Source organism: Mesoplodon bidens (genome assembly GCF_964165515.1).
Source record: "Mesoplodon bidens genome assembly, chromosome: 7".
NCBI classification, from domain to species: Eukaryota; Metazoa; Chordata; class Mammalia; order Artiodactyla; family Ziphiidae; genus Mesoplodon; species Mesoplodon bidens.
The window spans coordinates 110,401,876-110,422,778 of NC_138164.1; the positions used below are offsets into that span (position 1 = coordinate 110,401,876).

Genomic DNA, 20,903 nt, shown 5'->3' on the forward strand with positions numbered 1-20,903 from the left:
GACTACCCCGCTCCCCCAGCAGCACTTGTAGGTTTTCACTTAACTCCATTTTTGGTCCAGTCCCTCACCCCCACCCTCCCCAGGGCCCCCGGAGATGCAAAGCTTCTTCGAAAAGCCCCCGCCTCCACCCCAGCGGGGTAGCAAGGGGTCAGGTGGGTCCTGGGGGGCGGGGCAACCTAGCTGCTTCTCATAGAGACCTTGAATCAGTCCCGTCCCTACTGTCAGCCCCAAACCTTGCCTTCCACAGTGAACCTCTCCAGGGCTCCTGGAGGCAATCGGGCTGCCTCTTGGCCCCTCCAAGAAGGGAACGCTTAATTTCAACTTCTAATTCTCTAAGAGAGTAAACGAGCCTCTATCCACTTTCCATCTTTCAGAATGTTATCAGGCTCTTTGGTCTAGTGCTGTCTCCCTCCTATTTTCTTTGTCTTTGTAACTTTACATCATTTTTAATTTCTTTACTATCATTTTAGATTTTAAGAGGAAACAAACTCACATGTTTAAACCTGCCACATTTAACTGGAAACCTCTATTTACTATATTTAAATAAAAGTGTCTAACAAGTAGCTCCTGAAGAGTCCAGAGAGGAGGAGCTTAGCAGTCTCAGCACCATCCAGCCAGCACAGATGCTTGAACACCCCCACCTGATTTCTCTGCCTTGATTTCTTCGGCTGTTCAAGGGTGAAGGAGAAAGCACAAAGATCTGGGTTCAAATCCGGACTCCTCCATTTACTACCCCGTGATCTTATCACATCAAATCTCAGAGCTTTATCACCTGCATAATTGCTGCCCAGTGCACTGGGTTAGCTGGACAGAAGTTCACTGAAATTGTTGCTGTGAAATGTTCCTAACTTATTATAAAGCACTGAACCTGGGAAAGAACTCTGGACTCTCATACCCTGGAACACTACATTCTGCCTTAACCTGCTGGCCAGCCCCGCCGCCCCCCGGCCCCGCCCCAAGGCCGCAGGAGGCAGAGCCCTGGCTGCTCACACCCTCAGGCATTCTGTGGTTCCCAGGCCTGCCAATCAGAGGAACCAAAAACAGCAGCCCTGGAAACAGTGAAGGTCCAGAAACCCACAAAGGCGGAGGGAGTCCAAGAACCAAGTGGGCACTTTATTAACCTGGCAAAGGGGCAGTTGGGCAGGCCGAGCAGCCCCCTGCCAGGCCCTTCGCTGTACTCAGGGGCCACTGATAGAGGCAGAGCCGCAGGGCCCAAGCCCTGGACACTAGGAGTCCAAGCTGGGCAAGGGCAAGGCTAAGGGCGGGGCTGGAGTTGCCGAAAGCAGGCATCAAGTACCAGCGTACCAGCCTGCCCCTTCTGAGGCTGGGGGTGGGCCTGAAATGAGTTATTTGAGTCCCCTCTCCTGTTCCCCACTCCTCGTACAGCTCAGGCTCTTCCTGGAGTCAGGAAGCCATGAGTCCCACATCAGCTGTGGTCTGGAAGGTGACGCCGTCCCCCGGCAACGGGGAGGCCAGGAAGGGCCAGAGCCAGACAAGGACCCAGCGGGGCCCCAGGGCCGCCTGCAGGTTGCGGGAGAGGCCCAGGTCGTAAGAGTGCTGGCCCCGAGCCCACTCCCACGTAGTCTGGCCCCTCAGCAGCAACATCCCATGGAACAGCAGTCCAGCCCCGCACAACAGTGCGCCCGCCACACACGTGTCGGTCACGAAGGCCAGCGCGAACTGTGCCAGAGACACTCTGCCTGCAAGGAGAGAGCAGAGAGGGTCAAGGAGAAGCAGCAAGCCCAGCTGTCCCAGAGCCCAGCTCCTGCCCTCCTCCCGTCCCCTACTCCACCACGAAGCAGGGCGCATTCCTCCGCTCAGCAAACACTGAGTTGTTGCCCCCTGGTCAACCCATGCCGGCTGATGGGAACACACTGGTGAAACGGGCAGACACAGCCCCCTGCCCTAGATGCGACTTTCACTCATGCATCACAAACTTGTGAGAACCTCCCATGAATACCAGGATGAATGGCAGGCAGCATGTCCGACCTCAGGGAGCTCACAGACAGACATTCAAGAGATCACATCTCAGTTACTTAATTACAGCTGTGATATGTGTGACAATGGGAAAGTACAGCATCTGGCATCATCTTGACCCGCAGAAGGTAGTAAGTATCAGGTGAACTAATGAACTACAAGATGCCGTGAAATGTTATGTCAAGCGAGAGAAGGCAGACACAAAAGGTTATGTATCGTATGGTGCCACTTATATGAAATGTCCCAAACAGACAAATCCATAGAGACAGAAGATTAGTGGTTGCCAGGGGCTGGGGGCACTAGGGGGAAAGAGGGAGTGACTGCTTAATGGGTACTGGGGGCGATGAAAATGGTCTGGGATTAGACAGTGGTGATGGCTGCACAACACTGCGAATGTACTACATGCAACTGAATTGTGCAGCACTTGAAAATGGTTAAAATTATGAGTTTCATGTTATGTGAATGTTTTTTCAATAAAAAAAGAGAGCCTACTGGCGGGGAGATGACATGGAAACTTATTAAGAGGCTCAGGGAAATAAACTTCATCTATTTTGACAGTGATATTTTGGGTGATGCCTGAAGGTTAAGGAGGTATTTGCTAAGCGAAGAGGGGAGAACACATTCTGTGTGAAGGTCCTGAGGCAGGATGGAGAGGTGCCTGCGAGACAAGTGAGTGGGCAGTTCTGGAAGCTCAGGAGAGAAGCCCAGGCTGGATACACAGATTCGTGAGCGGTTGGTACCCGGGCGGTTCCGAGACCCGGCAGCGTGGGTAGGGAGATGAGAATGGCGTCTCAACCTCAGCCAGGAAACCAGGTCCTTAGGGATCAGATATAGGGAAACCAGGAAGGAGGAAACCCCAAAGTACAAGCCGTTGGGGACGTCAAGCGTAGAGCCCTTTAAGGAGGCTGAAGGCCAGCAGTTTCATGAGGCTGAAAGGTCTCGTAAGCAAGAAAAGAACACAGAAGGGTCCTCTGGGTTTTGTGGAGACAGAGGCCTGGGGACTGTGGCAGTCTCGGAGGACGGGTGGGGGCAGAAGCCAGTTGGGAGCAGGTGGAGGAATGGGTGAGAGGCAAGGAAAAGCAGCCTATAGCCCAGGCAAGTCCTTTGACTTGGCTGCTGATGGAAGAGCCAGAAGGCATGAGCTGGAAGAGGAGGACGTGGGGTGAAGAGAGGCTTTGTACCAGGTGGGAAAACCCGAAGGAAGCCAGTGGAGGGAGCCTGGAGTGAGGAGGAGAAGCGACCCATGGTGTGAGGGCTCCCAGCAGGGAGGAGGGGTCGGGCACCAGGAGAAGCTGGGGCAGAGAGCTTCTGCCTCCAGGACGGGACAGCCAATTCTGGACGTGCCATCTGATGTCTAATTTCCTCTGTGATGTATTTTCAGGAGAGGTTGGGGCTTGGAGGACAGGAAAGTGGGAAGGTTTGAGCTGCAGCCATTAGGTGGAGGAAGCTTATGAGAAACCAGGGCAGCCAGGCACCGCTGAGGGCCTGTTGAGGTCAGCAGCCATGAACTTGACACGACACCAACTGCCACATAGTACCAGGCATCTCTGGCAGCTCTCCGCAGCCAAGGGCAGACACAGAGAAGCCAGGAAGGCGCAGCGGAAGGAAGATGGAGCAAAAAGGCTTGAGATGAGATGCTGCAGAAGGCTGGTGGAAATGCGGGCGCTACGCTGGACCTGGGGCGGTGAAGGGGGAAGGTGCTGATGGACAGAAAGGTGAGGGCCAGGAGCTCCGGAGGCGGGTCACGGAGCACAGAGTGAGAGATGGATAGGAGAGGCGGTGGGGGCAGAGAGAGGGGTGACATGGGGTGCTCTGGGAGGTGACACATTTTGGATTCTGACACGACTGGGGTGGGGATGTGGGAGTAGGGGAAGGGAGGAGGGGAGGAAAAGGTCAAGAAGCTGAGCGACTGGGGCCATTCACCCACGCTTTCAGATACCTATGCCTTCAGCAAGGCCCAGGGCTGAGAGGGAGACAAGGGGCCGGAGCCCAAGTCTTCAGTGACTGCGGGGAGTGAGTGGGAGACCGTGGATGACCGGGGGTTGGGGGCGTGCAGACAGGAGCAGCTGGAGGGCTTGAGTCTCAGTGGAGGCAGGGGGGTCATGAGGAGGGCAGAGGAGGGATGCTCAGGAAGCCAGTGTGGGCACAGGAAGACCCTGACAGCCTCACTGGGCCTCCCAAGACCCCCCTGGGCTGCAGGGAGGGGGTCCTGGGGACAGAGCTGGGCTTGGATAGGATGAGGCGACAGAGCCACTACTCAAGAGTGGTCAGGGAGTTCAGTAATTGCAGGACAAGGTTACAGAGAGGACCGTGGACAGGTCAGGAGGAAGGAGTCAGGGAAAAGAAAGCCCAAAGCATTTTGGCGGGCAGAGAACAAAGTATAAAAAACCAGTGGGGTTTCTACCTTGGGTGGTGTCAGAGGAAAGTGTCAACAAGAACACAGCCTCTCAATCAGTCTCCTGATTCAAAACATCCCCTCCCCACTTCCAAAGCCTGTAACTTTCACTGGCTCCCCACTGCCCAGTCAAGTAAGGACCATCTCCTCACACACCATTCAAGGCCCTCCACCATCCAGTCCTCACTTACTGCCCTAGCCTTAATTCTCATAATTCCCATCAAATGCCTTCACTACTCCGTGCCCAACCTCCAAGCCTTTGTTCACACTGCTCCCCTAGCTCCGAGTGCCCCCCACTTAGAATGCTCTCTCACCGTCCCATCCCCCTCTAGGTGAAATCCCACTAGTGTTTCCTCCCGATTCTCTCAGCCAGAACTCTGTACCTACGTTGAGGCCCTGTATTTTACCAGACCGCACACCCAAGTGAATACCAGTCTCCCTTCACCTCCCGTAATTGACACTGGGACTAGGTCCCCAGGGCGCTGCCTGGAGAACCAGCCGGAAATCCCATCGCCTACCAGAATGGGCCTCTGCCTCTCTTTGGAGGCCTCCCCGGCCCCCCACCTGTGAGCAGCATGAGCCAGGGCAGCAGGAGGAGGGCGGCGGTGTGGAGGGGTGTGTGGGCTCGCAGCAGGGCTGACAGGGCAGGGCCCAGCAGCACAGAGACGTGCAGCAGGACGCCTGCGGCGTGAAGCAGCAGACACAGGAAGGGCCGGTAGTTGTGGAAGCCCACGCAGCGGCCCAGCAGGCGGCAGTGGTGGTCCCGGCGAAGGATGCAGATGCGGCAGGCAGAGCAATGCCCACTGCGCGGTGGCACCTGGCTTTGGCACTGGTAGCAGTAACTGCAGGGAAGGAACCACAGGGTCAGTTCCCCCAGCAGCTCTGAGTGCCCCATTTCATGCCCGGTCAGCCCCTGAGCCCATCCTGGGGAAGCAGGCACAGCCCCTGCCCTCTCTAAGCTTCAGGTTCTTCACAGGTAAATGCAGGCTAAACACCACTTCCCAGGCCCTTCCATTCCTGGCACAGCAGGTCTGAGGGCTCTTCCAGCTCTGAGAGCCCCAGTCCTGAGGCCTTTCTCTGGTCTCTAACATCCGGAAGCAACCTTCTCCTGTCCTCCACTGTTACCACCTCCGTCCAAGTCACCATGAGCTCCCCCATGGATTATTGCAACAGCCTCTTGCCTGGCTTCCCTGACTCCACCTTTGTCCCAACTGGTGTAGTCTCACCCCAGCAGCCAGACTGATCCTTTTAAAATCTAAGTCAGGGGAACTCCTTGGAGGTCCAGTGCTTAGGACTCCGCGCTTTCACTGCCGAGGGCCCGGGTTCGATCCCTGGCACGGCCAAGAAAAAAATAAATCAAGCAAATAAAATCTAAGTCATGTCCCTCCTCTGCTCACAACCCTCCAATGGCTCTCCATTTCACTTCTAGTAAAAAGCAAAGTCTTCGAGGTCTTACAAGGTCTTTACGTCTCTGACTTCTCCCCCCTCACTCCACTGTGGCCACACTTGCTGTTCCTGGAACATGCTGGGCACACAAATGTCTCAGAGTCTTTGCATCATCTGTTCCCTCTGCCTGGAACATTCTTCCCCCAGATGACTGTGGCTAACTCTCCCCTCTCCTTCAAGTCTTTGCTCAAATGCCACCTTCTCAATGAGGCCTACCTTGACCACCCTATTTCAAACCGCACTTTGAGTCTCCTTTATCCTGCTCTTTCTGTTTCCTTACCACCAACACCTTCTAACATTCTACGTTATTTTCTGATTTATTATGCCTGAAGTTTATCATCTGCCCCCTCCCTGAAATCAGGAATATGTTTTATTGTACCTCCAGTGCCTGGAATAGTACCTTGCACGTAGTAGGTACTCAAATATTTGTAAGTGGATGAATGATACTCCTTCTGCCGTCTGGTTCAAGCGGACCTTACTGTAAACTGGTTCTAACATCTTCAGGTCCTGAGGCCCTCCCCCTGCCCAAAGCCCCCACTTCTCCCCCCGCCAGATCCCGTGCCCCACTCACGCCCAGCCCTGGCCCAGACCACGGCCGGCCAGCATCACACCCCGGATGCTGGGGTCCGAGCGCAGGAAGAGCCCCACGTTGCCCAGTAGGTTGAGCAGCTGGAAGGTTGCCAGCGCAAGCTGCAAGGTCCGGGCCAAGGGTCCCAGTGGGGGCGGCCCGGGACCCAGTACCAGCACGTAAGCCAGCTCCAGGCCCACGGCCGCGGCCCACAGTGCGGTGAGCACAAGAGGAAGCCGCGCGGACGCCGCCTCCGGGTTCCCCACAGCCCAGGGCTGCCCCATGGCCTGGACCCACTAGCGGTCGGATCCCGGGTACCCCGCCGCTTCCGTATTGGGGCGGGGAGAGTGGCAAACGGACGTCTGCTACGACCAATAGAAGCTCAGAAGCGGTGAGCGAGCGTTGAGGTTCACGGGGAGGGCCCGCAGATACGGAGATGTGATTGAACGGCCGAACGAGCCAAAGAGATGCTTGGAATCTCGTTGGCGCTAGAGCCGGTAGGGCAGCGCTGTTACAGCCCACCCTCGCAGGCCCCGCCCCTCCCGCAGAAGTCCCGCACGCTGGTCCCGCGGGCCAGCACTCCGGGAGGATTGAGTTGCAGCTTCGGTGGCGTGGGTGTTTCGCGGCTCAGCACATTCCCCCTCTCCCCCTATAATATCTCCCTCGCCCCGATATTAATAGCCCTGCTTCGGCCCATCCAGCTGGCTTGGAGCCCCTCCCCATGCTCTAGTGTCTCCCTTCATCACCCCCAGAAAACATTCAAAACAGCTCGGCGCCTCGGTGTTTCTGACTGTGAAATGGGAATAGTGCTTCCTGTTTCCCACCAGCGCGGCACAGGAAAAGGGTCATGAGGAGGCCCAAAAGGTAGCTTCTAGAGCAGTCTGCAGCCACTATTATTATCGTCATCTTCGTTGTACACGTGAGGAAACAGACTCAGAGAGGGCCCGTGGCTTTCCCAAGAGTCACACAGCGCACAACCTGCGGAGCCGGAACGCGAACCCCGAATCTCCGCCACGGGGTACACCCCAGTGCCCCCAAATTCTGCAGTCTCCTAGCCTCAGGATAACCTGCTGCCTGGTCCCGACCCGAGTGACCTCGCCCCCATCCGGCCCCTCCCTCCTCCCCCATATTTAGCAGGAATCCGATCCGGGGCTGGGCCGGGCGCTACTTAACGCGGCCCCCATGTTTTGGAGCGCGCCGAGCGGAGCGGAGCCGGGAGCCGGAGCGAGATGATGATGGTTATGCAGCCCGAGGGTCTGGGGACCGGGGAGGGGCCCTTCGCGGGCGGCGGCGGCAGGGGCGGCGAGTACATGGAACAGGAGGAGGACTGGGACCGTGACCTGTTGCTGGACCCGGCCTGGGAGAAGCAGCAGCGGAAAGTGAGTGTTAGCCCATTTCCTGATGGCAAAACTGAGGCCTGAGAAGCCAGGCGGTTTGTCCTTGGCATCTCAGCAGGTCAGGGGCAGAGCCTGTCTTAACCCTCAGTGCCACTTCCTCGCCCAGGCTCTGACCATCAGTCCTCTGCTGTCCCCCAGGGCCCGAAGAGAGGGCTGGAGACCCTCACGAGGCGTTTAGGAGGACAAGAAGAGTTTCTGGGGTCCCCACCCCACAGGGTTCATTCCCCTGGGCCCACTGCTCCACTTCTGCTAAGGAATATGGTTTGGGCAAAGCCCCGGAGATCCAAGTTCGGGGGTGTGGGTGGGATCGGGAAGAATGGTCTTTGTCTCCACAACCCCACTCTCTAGTGAAATATTCCCAGACCCCACCTGCGGACTTGCAGCCAGGCAGCTAGAGGACTTGGGAGTGTGGGGAAGGGGTAACCGTCCCAGACCCCTTCCCCACTCTCTCTGTGTTCTCTCCAGCGTGGTGTCCGTGGTCACTCTATCCCAACTGTCAAATGAGGAAACGGGGGCTGAGATAGGACCCAAATCATATGCTGTAAGAAATCAGGGCGCCCCCGCAACCTGAGGGTCTTTGCCCATTGCTTGCCCCACCCCCATTCTTTCCCAAGATACCCCTCCTCACCCCAGGGGCCCTGAATCTGCTGAAAAGGCCACAAGGTCGGGGAGGAGGGGAGCCCTGGGTTCCCTTTCGTGGTAGGTAACCTGACTCTCTGGCCAGATGGACACTTCGTGCTGAGGCAGCACCTTGGAGAGCTGAGAGGGGCACATGGGCAGCTGCTGCCCAGGCCCAGCCTTGTAAGGCACTCGGGCCTCCCCTCCCCGATCTATTTTCACTCCCAGACTTTCCCAAGTGGAGGGGGCAGGACACCTGGGGACCCAAAAGAGAAAATGATCCAGGCTGGAGTGAGGAAACTTTGGGGAGTGTGTCAGGACGGCGGTAGGAGTGTACCACGAGGTCATTAGACCCTGCTCAGCACTTGCCAACAGTGTATGAGTCCAGGAAAGGGCAGGGGAACAGGGGTGTTTGGTGGAATTTGCAGGATCTGAGAGTCCCAGAATTTAGAATCAGAGCATTTCCGCTGGGTTAGTTGATAGGAGATGACCCCAGCGGCTGGGAGGCTCAGCTGACTCGGCTAGGGTGCCCGGGGTGACACATCTCCCCCCCAGGTTCCTCCTGCACCTGTCTCCAAGCAGGGCTGTGGTCCTTGGGTCCAGCAATCTCCCGGTGATGTCATCCCTGCCCCTGGCTCCAGCTGCCATCTGCTCTGCAACAACTCCTATCCCCCCCACCCACCCACCCAGGCCTCTCCCAGATCCAGGTCCACATGCCCCTCATAAGATACAGGCTAGTCTGTAACTTGCTTTCATCACTTAAAATATCAGGAGAATGCTTCCAACCCAACTTACAGCCACCCACCTCATTGACTCATTCAGTGATTGCATAGAGTAGACGCTATGTAAATTCATCAGCACCCCCTGCAGTTGGACATTCCGGTTGTTTCTCATCTAACATTGTTTATTACAATGTAATGAACATCTCTGTGCTCAGCTTTAGTCTCACCCCCATGCCTGCTTCTCCTCCATATCTTGAAGCACTCCTGCCTTCCCCACCTGATAACCGAGTCCTCTTTATTCAACCTCATTGCAAACATTCATTCGTTGTTTCTTAGGGAGGTCCTAGTATGTGCCAGGCACTGTTTTAGGTGCCAGCAATTCAGCAGGGGACAAAATTAAAGACATCGCCTCAGGGTGCTTATACTCTAGCAAGGACAAATGTTTCCATCTCATCCACTTGATCCTGCCCTGTCCCACTCACTGACACCCTTCCTCCCTCACCCTGGTCTCAGTCGGCACCTCCTCACTTCTCCCTTCTGCTCTGCCAAGCCATTTGTCTCCCCTCTGCAACCAGAACGAGTTTTCTAAAACACAGTGCTGCCCCTCCCCTTCCTGTGCCTGAAAGCTTCCCCTGTTGCCCTCAAGATCAAGTTCAGACTCCCTGGCTTAGCACTCAAGATTGTGCATGACCTGGCTTCTGCCGCCCCTCCGGCCTGCCTTTCACCACGTATGCCCCAACACCCCCAGAGCGGTGCCCAGATAGCTGTAACTCCGCAAACCTAGTAACTGTTTCTTATCGCCAAGCACTTGACCATGTGGCTGCCCCTGCCTGGGATGCCCTTGCCTGCCCTTCCCTGCCTGAGTAACTCCTGCTCTTCCATCACAGTTCTGATCAATTATTAACCTTCCCCAAGAGGTCCCCCACTTGATACGAAGAACTCCTCCCCTAGTCTCCCCAATACTAGTCTCTCCCAGCACTTCTCAGACCAACAGGACTCTTTGACTGAATGTGAGTTCCTTTAGGGCAAGGAGCAAATCTCATTAAAAGTCATGTTTGTCAAATGAAAGAATGCCCCTTCCTCCACCACGGAGGCCTCACCCAGTCCTGCCTTTCCTCCTGCCCTATCTCGACCCAGAGCATCTGAGACTCCAGGGCTGGAAGGAAGTCCAAAGAATCCAACTGCCCTCTCTTGTGCTCAGGGCCCCGTCAGTTTAGTGCTCAGTACCCACTTACACAGCGGAGGGAAAGAATTCCAAATGATTTCCAGGGCCACCTCCCTGGAGTATCTGCTTTGCGGTGGCGGGGGGATGCTCTCAATTCCAGAATCCTGCAAGGTCAGGGGAAGGAGGACCTGAGACATCACTGAGTCTGAACCCTTAATTGTGCAAATGGAGAGACTGAGCCCAAGACAGGTCAAGGGGCACATCCCAGGTCACAGAGAGTGAGTAGCTCAGCTGGGATTGGAGCCCAAGTATGGATTCCACCAAGGACTGCTGATGGCAGAGTCCAGGGCCTCGAGGCTTGGTAGGTTGGTAGAAACTTGTGCACCAAGCTCTAGGTCACTGCCATCCCCCAAAGACACACAGCCATATACCACCCCTCCCATCTCAGACAGAGGCTGAGGCGGAAGCACACTCTGGCCAGAGAGGGAGGGCAGTCTCCTCCAGAAACTAGGTCAGGCTGGGCCTGAGTGTCCAGCTGATCCTCTACAGCCTGCAGAAAGCTCTTGCAGCCTCATGGTCTGCTTGAAGGCCAGTTCACGACAGCCTTAAGAGGTCGGTGAGGCTTAGATAATAAAAACACAGGTGCACAGTCCCTCAGAGCCATCTGTGCTTCAACCCAGAATTTTTCAGATTTGAGGCAGTGTCACCCTGCACTGACCCTTGTGCCTCAGAGAGCCCCACACTTTGGAGTGTCTGCTTTACAGGTTTCTAATTTCCCCTTCAGTGCTTGGCACAAGCTGTTGTGCCAGCAGTGAGGCACCCCAAGTCCAAACTGGGACCTGAATGGGCCCCAGACCCCATTTCTCCTTTTCCAGGAGAATTAAACCTCAGAGAGGGAAAGGGGCTGGCCCCAGATGCACAGCAAGTCAGTGGCTGAGCCGGTACTTGAATCCAGGGCCTTGGGCTCTGAGATCTGCCCTGACAGAGGAGCCAGGGCGCTGTCCTCAGCACTAGGGTCTGAGCACTGTCCTCTGCCCCCAGACCTTCACCGCCTGGTGCAACTCACACCTGCGCAAGGCTGGCACCCAGATCGAGAACATCGAGGAGGAGTTCCGCAATGGCCTCAAACTCATGTTGCTCCTGGAAGTCATTTCAGGTGAGGGGTGCAAATCAGTGCACAGGGACCCCAGGACCCAGGGGAAAACCCAGAGAGCTGGGGGAGTGGTGGCATCAGAGTGCTGGAGGGGGATTGCTGAGGGAAGGGGAAGTTTGAGGACCATGTCTTCAGCTTCCTCTCATGACCTTTGACCCTTAACCTCTCCCCTCACACCCAGGAGAGAGGCTGCCCAGGCCAGACAAAGGCAAGATGCGCTTCCACAAGATCGCCAATGTCAACAAGGCCCTGGACTTCATTGCCAGCAAGGGGGTGAAGCTGGTGTCCATCGGTGCCGAAGGTGAGGCGGTGGCAGGAGGAGGCCTGGGCAGGGGCCGGGGGTGTGGTCCCTCATCTCAACAATGGGGATAACCGTGCGTGCCTCGCAGGAGGGACTGTCCGGAGTGAAGGTACCCAAAGTGCCAGCGCAGGACCTGGCGCCCAGTAGGTGTTCAGTGAATCATTTTGAAGGAAAATGATCGAGCACCTACCTACTAGGTGCCGGCCCTGGGCTGGGGACAAGGGCCAGAGGGCGGAGCAGGGGGAAGGGCAGCCAAGGCCTCGAGTGCCAGGTGGAGTGTGTCTCCACCCACCCCACCCCACCCACCCCACCCCCCCGCAGAGATTGTCGACGGGAACCTGAAGATGACCCTGGGCATGATCTGGACCATCATCCTTCGCTTCGCCATCCAGGACATCTCCGTGGAAGGTGAGCGGCAAGGAGGCAGGTAGGGTGAGAGGGCTGGCCCAAAGCGCTCCCCAACCAACACTCACCCCCGTCCCCGCCCAGAAACCTCGGCCAAGGAGGGCTTGCTCCTGTGGTGTCAGCGGAAGACGGCACCGTACCGCAACGTCAATGTGCAGAACTTCCACACCAGGTCCGTCTGCCCATCAGCGTGTGGGACCTCAGCCGGGCTCTGGGCCCTGGCATAAGCCACAGAGCAGGAGAGGTCACAGCCAACTTCCTGCAACAGTGTCTGAAAATAGGAGGACTCGGTCAATGTTGAATCGAATCCAGGAGGGCAAGGGGGAAATTCCTGGAGGAGGGAGCACGGGAGACATCCCGGGAAGGGTGTTCCAGCCAGAGGGAACCTTGTGAGCAAAGACCTGGAGACCAAAAACATCTAGAAATTGGTGTAGCTTAAGCACAAGGATGTGAAGGAGCCATGATGAGGTTGGAGGAAATGGTCCCAGGTTGGCAATCAAGGGCCTTAAATGCCAAGCCAAGGAGTTTGGACTTTACTCCATTTTACAGATGAGGCCGTCCTGATAGGGGTGCTCCTGGGACGAGGGTAGGACAGGGCCACAGCTTGAACCCAGGCCTGACGCCCACACCCCCCTTCTCTCCGTGCAGCTGGAAGGATGGCCTGGCCCTCTGTGCTCTCATCCACCGGCACCGCCCCGACCTCATTGACTACGCCAAACTGCACAAGGTAGGCCTCTGCCACCCCCAGCCCCGACTCCCCAGTCTCTGCCCTCAGCTGACCTTTCACCTCTCCCTCCCCCCCCACCGCGCCCCGCACACCATCTAGGATGACCCCATCGGCAACCTGAACACTGCCTTCGAGGTGGCAGAGAAGTACCTGGACATCCCCAAGATGTTGGACGCCGAAGGTGAGAGTAAGCCTCGCCCGGGCGAGGACTCCCCTTACGCACCAGTCGGCACGGTCCTACCTCCACACCTTTGCCCCTGCTTCTCCCTCCTCCTGGAATGCTCTGCCCCTCACCCTGCTCCCTGGGCAGAATCCTCCCTGCCAATAGGCCCCCTTCTCCAGGAGCCCGTATCCGGTCCCCTGTCCCTCTCCACCCAGTGGAACCAGGCTCTGCCGCCTCTGCCTTACATAATGGCTCCAGCTTCTACCCCCATCCCAGTAACCTGGGTCACCTGGCGGCATGATGGGCACCCATCCTGGGAGCTGCTCTCGGGTGGGTCCTGCCTCTTGTCCCTGTGCCCATAAAGGCTTTAGTCAGTTGAACCAGCAGACATTTTCTGGGCACCTACTGTGCCTGGTACCCTGGATGTGAACTTAGGAGAAAGACAGACAGAGAGACAGACCAAGGTATGGGATGGTTAGAGACACCAGGCAGTGTGGACCGGCGCCTCATCTGGGCTACAGTGTCTGCTCACTCACCCACGCCCTCATGCTCTCCTCACCCCACAGAGGGGGAGGTTGCTAGGCCCTGGGGTGATCCGAGAGGGCTCCAGGGAAGAGCTGGGTTTGGGGCATCTGGCAGCTAGTGGCCATGACTAGATGTCTCTGCACCCTACCGTCCCGAGGGAACTCTCTGCCTGGGTGGGGACATGAGCCCACTCCCCACCCCTGGCTTCGGCCAGTCAACACCTCGCTGCCGTCCTACAGACATCGTGAACACCCCAAAGCCCGATGAGAAGGCCGTCATGACCTATGTTTCCTGCTTCTACCACGCCTTCGCGGGGGCGGAGCAGGTAGGGGCTCAGCTGCTGCTGCCTGGGCTGGGCGTGTGGGCCCAGGGGCCCAAGCTTGGCGGCATCTCCACGTTTGGAGGTGCCAGGCCCCATGTGGGTGGGAGTGCCATTGTCCTAGCCGCACATACTCGATCCTTGGGGGAGCTCAGGCGCAGCGGCCTCTGGCCTGGGAACCCATCCTTACCCTACAAGATGTGCCCCCTCATCGTCTCTTCTGTTGCATGGGCCCAGGTGTGAAGGGTTTACAGAGGGAGGCTGGGTCGGGCGTGTCTGTGGCAGCTTGTTCTAACGCCAGCCCTTGTGCCCACTCTCACCACAGGCAGAGACAGCCGCCAACAGGATCTGCAAGGTGCTGGCCGTGAACCAGGAGAACGAGAAGCTGATGGAGGAGTACGAGAAGCTGGCCAGTGAGGTGAGGCTGGGGCTGAGAGGACCTCCCCCTCTCCCCTACCTGTGCTCTCCCAACCCAGCTGAGCCCTGGCCTGGACCTGCAGAGCCTCCTTCTCCTCAGAGTAGCCGTGGCCTCTCCCAGCCTCCTCCTGCCATCTTTACCCACCCCCTGCCCCCTTCCGCCCACCCAGGCTCCTGTCATTCACTCAGCATCCATCCAGTTACTCGTTCATTTCTCCATTCACTCATCTTTAGGCAGTCTCCTGGCCCTTTGTGCTTTGCCGACCTACACTGGTCCCTGGACTCAGAAGTTAACCATCCTGCTCCTGCCCTGACGAGCGGGGACTCCCACTCTGCTTGAGGCCCGAGCTTCTGGCCATAGCTTGGGTGTGGGTGGAGAGGGGTGGGCGAGGTGTGCAGGCCCACTCAGCGCTCTCTGCTCTGCCCCTGCCTGGCCCCGCAGCTGCTGGAATGGATCCGCCGCACCGTGCCGTGGCTGGAGAACCGCTTGGGCGAGCCCAGCATGAACGCCATGCAGCGCAAGCTGGAGGACTTCCGGGACTACCGGCGCCTGCACAAGCCGCCCCGCGTGCAGGAGAAGTGCCAGCTGGAGATCAACTTCAACACATTGCAAACCAAGCTGCGGCTTAGCCACCGGCCCGCCTTCATGCCATCTGAGGGCAAGATGGTCTCGGTGAGCCAGGCCAGGGGAGATGGTGACCCCGGCCCTGCCCACATCCTCCGGGTGACCTTGGACTCTCTGTCTCCATCTGTATAATGGGTGAACTGTGATGGCGGGCACCTCTGCCTGCCCCACAGGACATCGCCAACGCGTGGCGGGGGCTGGAGCAAGCAGAGAAGGGCTACGAAGACTGGCTGCTCTCGGAGATCCGGCGCCTGGAGCGGCTGCAGCACCTGGCAGAGAAGTTCCAGCAGAAGGCCTCCCTGCACGAAGCCTGGACCCGGGGTAGGTACCTCCGGGGCCTGATTCTGTCCTGGGGTGGAGACTGGTCGGGGGTAGGTGTTCTGCAAGGAAGCTGGAGATCTGTTTTCTAGGCCCACCCTGACTTGCTGTGTAGTCAAGTCACTGCCCCTTTTGGGGCCACAGCTTCTTTACCTGTAAACTCAGGCCCCTAACTTTCTCCTGGCTCTGGTCTTCTGTAGGTCTGCTCTGATTAATTTGTCATTTAGCACTTTATTTGTGTATGTGGCACGTATCCAAAGGTGAGCCCCCCCCCAACATCACTTACATTATACCCAAAGTATACGGATGCCAAAATATTGCATGAATCAAATATATCACTGGGTGAAAACATTCGCTCTGTATTCTATCAAGGATTTTAATCCTATAAGTGAATGAGTCCTGCTTAAAAAAATAATGAACACTAATAATGGATTATGGACATATTGAATAGCAGTGGTTTGACAGAATAATTCCTTAAATATACGGCCATTTATGTGATCCTGACAGGTCTTTGAACTTCTAAACCTCAGTTACCTTCTCTGCAAAATGCAGAGGCACTCAATAAATGGTTGCTGCTGCAATTACTGTGACTGTGCTCTTATTGGCATAATTATGGTAACTGTCATTCTCAAAGCACTTTTACATTCATTATTCATTCATCCAACAAATATTCATAGAGAGTCTACCAAGTGCCAGGCACTGGGTAAGCAAAGGAAAATGGATCAAGGGCTCACTGGGTTCACAGAGTCATTGGAAAGCACTTTGCGATCGAATAATACCAAAAGTGTACCAAGGGCCACCCCAAATCGTGCAGGGTCAAGGGACCCTGACATCACTCACGGGCCATGCCCTGGAACAGGAGCTTCACTTAACTTTATCACACTAGTGTCTCAGAGCAAACCCCGAGGGTAGGCTCGGCAGTTGTGATCACCTACATTTCACAGATGAGGACCCTCCATGGTCACACAGCCCGGCTTGGACCCCCTGCTCCTGTCGCGGCTGCTGCTGTGGTGACCTGAGCCGGGCCTCTCTCCGAGCAGGGAAGGAGGAGATGCTGAGCCAGCGGGACTATGAGTCGGCTTCGCTGCAGGAGGTGCGGGCGCTGCTGCGGCGCCACGAGGCCTTTGAGAGTGACCTGGCGGCGCACCAGGACCGCGTGGAACACATCGCTGCGCTGGCCCAGGAGCTCAAGTAGGCGCGGATTGCTGCCGGGCAGCCCGGGGTGACCACGCCCCTACCTGGCCCCCACCCCCTCTCCCCGCTCCCATAGCCCTCCAGACCTTTTGCTTTCCCTGCCTTGGTACCCATGTCCTTCCCCGTCACCACTTACTCTGCCCTCCTGTAACCCTCTCCCCATCTCCAGACCCCGCTCTGCTATCCATGTTCTTCCCACACTGGCGCTCGACGTGCCCCCAAACCTGGCGGCTCCTTTCAGCTTCAGGCAGGCCCAATCCTCACCAGCAGCCTGGGCCTTGTGCCACCTCTTGGAAACCGGCCCCCGAAACTCCAGGCCCTGCCCCTCCAGGGACTGAGGACCCCCTTCTCCCGGGAATGCGCTGGGAAGCCCCTGCGCTAGGAAAGCCCCGCTTCGCCCCCACCTCCCCTGGCTCCCTTATGCCTTCACCACCACTGTGCCCAGGTTCCAGCCCCCGGAGGGCAGTCAGGAAGGAATCTGGGCTGGAGTCTGGCGCCAAAGTTGCCCCCCTTCCCGCCCCCAGTGAGCTAGACTACCACGAGGCGGCCTCGGTGAACAGCCGCTGCCAGGCCATCTGCGACCAGTGGGACAACCTGGGCACGTTGACCCAGAAGAGGCGGGATGCGCTAGAGGTGAGGCTGGGGGCCAGGGAGGTGGAGGCTGGACACTGGAGGAGGTGAGAGGGCCTGCTGGGCAGGCTGCTCACTGGCCATCCCTGTGGCCCCTAGCGGATGGAGAAGCTCCTAGAGACCATCGACCAGCTGCAGCTGGAGTTTGCTCGGCGGGTGGCACCCTTCAACAACTGGCTGGACGGCGCCGTGGAGGACCTGCAGGACGTGTGGCTGGTGCACTCAGTGGAGGAGACCCAGGTGGGCACAGGGGTTCCAGGTGTGGGGCGGTTGGATGGGATGACAGGGAAGCGGCCTGTTTCTGTCAGCCAACCCTTGGGGCTCCTGGGGAATGGGGGACCAGAGAAGAACACCAGTTCCCGAGTGCTGGGAGACGGAAGGCCCGGGTTCTCCTGCCAGTGCTGCCCTGGCCCCACTGGATGGCCCAGAGCACGCTGCTGCCCTTTGTTGCTGCGGGAAGTAGGGGCGCTGGTTGATGCTTCCTGCCTGCCCTCCCTCCCAGAGCCTGGTGACAGCACACGAACAGTTCAAGGCAACATTGCCCGAGGCCGACCGAGAGAGGGGAGCCATCCTGGGCATCCAGGGTGAGATCCAGAAGATCTGCCAAACATACGGGCTGCGGCCCAGCTCCGCCAACCCCTACATCGCCCTCAGCCCACAGGACATCAACACCAAGTGGGAAATGGTCAGTGCCGCCTGTGGCCTTTCCCTGCCTCCCCCTGCTCAGATGCATTCTAACCACCCTGATCTGTATAAATGGCCGTAACAGCAGCATTTTCCTGTGAGGCGTGATATTTTCTTTCTTTTTTTTTTGGCTGTGTTGGGTCTTCGTTGCTGCACACAGGCTTTCTCTAGTTGCAGCGAGCGGGGGCTGCTCTTCGTCGTGGTGCACAGGCTTCTCATTGAGGCGGCTTCTCTTGTTGTGGAGCGCGGGCTCTAGGCAGGCGGGCTTTAGTAGTTGTGGCTCGCGGGCTCTAGAGCGCAGACTCAGTAGCTGTGGTGCACATGGGCTTAGTTGCTCCGTGGCATGTGTGATCTTCCCGGACCAGGGCTCGAACCTGTGTCCCTTGCATCGGCAGGCAGATTCTTAACCACTGCGCCACCAGGGAAGCCCTTGTCAGGCCTGATTGAAGCAGAATTAGATCTGGTGTGTGGACATCCTTTATAAAACAATCTAAGTTCACGAAGAATGATGTCATGGGCCCCATTTTGCAGACGAGGAAACGAGCCTAGAGAGGCCGAGTGCTCAGAGCTTGCCCCCCACAGAGCCCTGAGGCCTTGGCTCAGAGCGGCGGGAGCAGTGTGAGGGGCTGGAGCCCATCTCCCACTCCCAGAGCTGCCCCTGGCACAACCAGCCTCCCTCCCAGGTCCGAAAGCTGGTACCCAGCCGTGACCAGACGCTGCAGGAGGAGCTGACAAGGCAACAGGTGAACGAGAGGCTCCGGCGGCAGTTTGCAGCCCAGGCCAATGCCGTCGGGCCCTGGATCCAGGGGAAGGTGGAGGTAAGGCTGGGATCATGGAGCCAGCCTGGGAGAGCAGGGCCAGGGCTGGGCCACCGGGAGCTGGGAGCCCTCATTCTGCCCGGCTCCCCCTGCAGGAAGTGGGGCGCCTGGCAGCGGGAATGGCCGGCTCTCTGGAGGAGCACATGGCAGGGCTGCGGCAGCAGGAGCAGAACATCATCAACTACAAGAGCAACATCGACCAGCTGGAGGGTGACCACCAGCTGCTGCAGGAGAACCTGGTGTTCGACAATAAGCACACCGTCTACAGCATGGAGGTGGGATCACACCCGCTCAGGACAGAGGGGAGGCGGCACTGGCTGGGGAAGCCTGGGGTGGCCACAGCTGGACACAGCACATCTGCCCCAGGGGTTCCCCAGTTCAGCGTGGCCAGGTCCCCCAATGTACTTGTGGGGATACTGAGACCCAGCGAGTGAAAGTGACCTGGCCAGTCACAGAGCAGTCTAAACCCAGGCCTGGATTGGCCATGGCTGGTTGATCAATACGTAATACGTAATAAATCATCAAACTTTAAGGCAGGAAGGGCCGCTGGACGTCACTCCGTGGAACCTCCAGATGAGGACAGAGGCCCAGCAAGGGGGAGGACTTGCCTAGGGTCAATACAGTGAATTGGGGGTGGAGCCAGACCTAGTGGCCAGGCACTGGCCACCCACTGACCCAGCCTGTCTTCTGCTTTCCCAGCACATCCGTGTGGGCTGGGAGCAGCTGCTCACCTCCATTGCCCGCACCATCAACGAGGTGGAGAACCAGATACTGACCCGAGACGCCAAGGGCCTGAGCCAGGAGCAGCTCAACGAGTTCCGGGCATCCTTCAACCACTTTGACCGGGTCAGCAGGGGCTTAGCCCTGTGCGGTGGTGGCCTTAGGGGCAGCGTGGGGGCGGGTGCTGGGGACTGAGCCTGACGTCTGCTCCCTCACTACAGAAGCGGAATGGCATGATGGAGCCCGACGACTTCCGGGCCTGCCTCATCTCCATGGGCTACGACCTGGTGAGTGTCCCCCAGCCGCGTCCCAGCCGTCCCACCTGTGCCCGTGTCCCTCCCACCTCACACACGACCTCATTTCCTCCTCACCCACCCGCTGGGGCTGGGGAGAATTACCCCATTTCACACAGGGGCTACCAAAGGCTCAGAGAGGTAAATTAACTTGCCCAAAGACACTAGATTTGGACCTTGTTCTGTGTGACTCCAAAGCCTGAGCTTGCAACGTTTCTACATCACAGCAACAGCACTACAGAGAGGCCCAGGAAAAGGTCAGGACCGATGGGCAGCAGGGGCCACTGCCGTGGGCAGGAAGCAGAGCACAGCCTAGCAGAAAGGATTTCCCAGACCTAGAGCTAAGGCTGCAGCGGATGGTCTATGGAGAAAGGGGGCACCTTGTCACTGGAGCTGTCAGGCCAGGGGGACACCAGGAGCCCTCCTGGCTTAAGCACCCCCGGGCACGGTGCCCGGCCTCTAACCCTGCAGGGGGAAGTGGAGTTTGCTCGAATCATGACCATGGTGGACCCCAACGCAGCCGGGGTCGTGACCTTCCAGGCCTTCATCGACTTCATGACCCGAGAGACAGCCGAGACCGACACGGCTGAGCAGGTTGTGGCCTCGTTCAAGATCCTGGCGGGAGACAAGGTGAGTCCCTGGCGGTGCAGGGGGCTGGCGGGCAGGGGCAGGGAACAGGACCTGTGGGCCCTCAATCCCTCTTCTTCCCCAGAACTACATCACGCCTGAGGAGCTGCGGCAGGAACTCCCAGCGGAGCAGGCCGAGTACTGCATCCGCCGCATGGCGCTCTACAAGGGGGCCGGGGCTCCAGCTGGAGCCCTGGACTATGTGGCCTTCTCCAGTGCCCTCTACGGGGAAAGCGACCTCTGACCTTGACCCCTGAGCTTCTCTATGCAAGTCCGAAGAGAGGGTGCTTCCTCTGGCTGATCCCATCCATCCCTCGGAGCAAGGGCCCTTGAGAATGACCGGCCAAGTGTTTCTCAATAAAAAGCCATAGTGGGGTTTCCCTGGTGGCGCAGTGGTTGAGAGTCCACCTGCTGATGCAGGGTACACGGGTTCGTGCCCCGGTCCAGGAAGATCCCACATGCCATGGAGAGGCTGGGCCCGTGAGCCATGGCTGCTGAGCCTGCGCGTCCGGAGCCTGTGCTCCGCAACGGGAGAGGCCACAACAGTGAGAGGCCTGCGTACCGCAAAAAAAAAAAAAAAGCCATAGTGGGCCCCTCTCCATCTCCTGGGCAGGACCAGTTGCCTGACCTTGACCCTCCTCCAGTGGTCCCCACCACCCCTCCTTGCCCTCAGGGTCCAACATTCACACCACACTG

General features: G+C 57.9%; 2 protein-coding genes across 3 annotated transcripts; one reads left to right on the plus strand and one right to left on the minus strand.

Annotated features, from left to right (window-relative positions):
• Positions 1–1,092: 1,092 nt before the first annotated feature.
• ZDHHC24 (zDHHC palmitoyltransferase 24) lies at positions 1,093–6,716 on the minus strand. 2 transcript variants are annotated; one of them, XM_081239814.1, is made up of 3 exons: positions 6,390–6,716; positions 4,937–5,214; positions 1,093–1,700 (listed from the first exon to the last, which is right to left on the minus strand). In XM_081239814.1, exons 1-3 carry the CDS (start codon positions 6,668–6,670, stop codon positions 1,405–1,407), a joined length of 855 nt encoding a protein of 284 aa, XP_081095940.1. In that variant the 5' UTR covers positions 6,671–6,716; the 3' UTR covers positions 1,093–1,404. The 2 variants fall into 2 exon arrangements, with proteins under 2 accessions (XP_081095940.1, XP_081095939.1); XM_081239813.1 differs by having other exon boundaries at positions 4,891–5,214.
• A 606-nt stretch (positions 6,717–7,322) lies between these two features.
• ACTN3 (actinin alpha 3) lies at positions 7,323–20,899 on the plus strand. The gene is made up of 21 exons (XM_081240589.1): positions 7,323–7,765; positions 11,330–11,444; positions 11,623–11,742; positions 12,064–12,150; positions 12,232–12,319; positions 12,796–12,874; positions 12,974–13,055; positions 13,802–13,887; positions 14,207–14,299; positions 14,741–14,971; positions 15,097–15,244; positions 16,282–16,432; positions 16,960–17,068; positions 17,165–17,305; positions 17,568–17,750; positions 18,433–18,567; positions 18,663–18,842; positions 19,267–19,413; positions 19,509–19,574; positions 20,052–20,210; positions 20,293–20,899. Exons 1-21 carry the CDS (start codon positions 7,616–7,618, stop codon positions 20,449–20,451), a joined length of 2,709 nt encoding a protein of 902 aa, XP_081096715.1. The 5' UTR covers positions 7,323–7,615; the 3' UTR covers positions 20,452–20,899.
• Positions 20,900–20,903: the final 4 nt, after the last annotated feature.

Excerpts from the sequence above, each read along its gene's own strand:
- ACTN3 (XM_081240589.1), top strand. The coding sequence starts at position 7,616 with ATGATGATGGTTATGCAGCCCGAGGGTCTGGGGACCGGGGAGGGGCCC. Across the intron at positions 17,306-17,567 it reads ACTCAGTGGAGGAGACCCAG|AGCCTGGTGACAGCACACGA; the intron begins GTGGGCACAGGG and ends CCTCCCTCCCAG. Across the intron at positions 17,751-18,432 it reads TCAACACCAAGTGGGAAATG|GTCCGAAAGCTGGTACCCAG; the intron begins GTCAGTGCCGCC and ends CCTCCCTCCCAG.
- ZDHHC24 (XM_081239813.1), bottom strand. The coding sequence starts at position 6,670 with ATGGGGCAGCCCTGGGCTGTGGGGAACCCGGAGGCGGCGTCCGCGCGG. Across the intron at positions 5,215-6,389 it reads GGTCTGGGCCAGGGCTGGGC|TTACTGCTACCAGTGCCAAA; the intron begins GTGAGTGGGGCA and ends CCTTCCCTGCAG. Across the intron at positions 1,701-4,890 it reads AGAGGCAGAGGCCCATTCTG|GCAGAGTGTCTCTGGCACAG; the intron begins GTAGGCGATGGG and ends CTCTCCTTGCAG.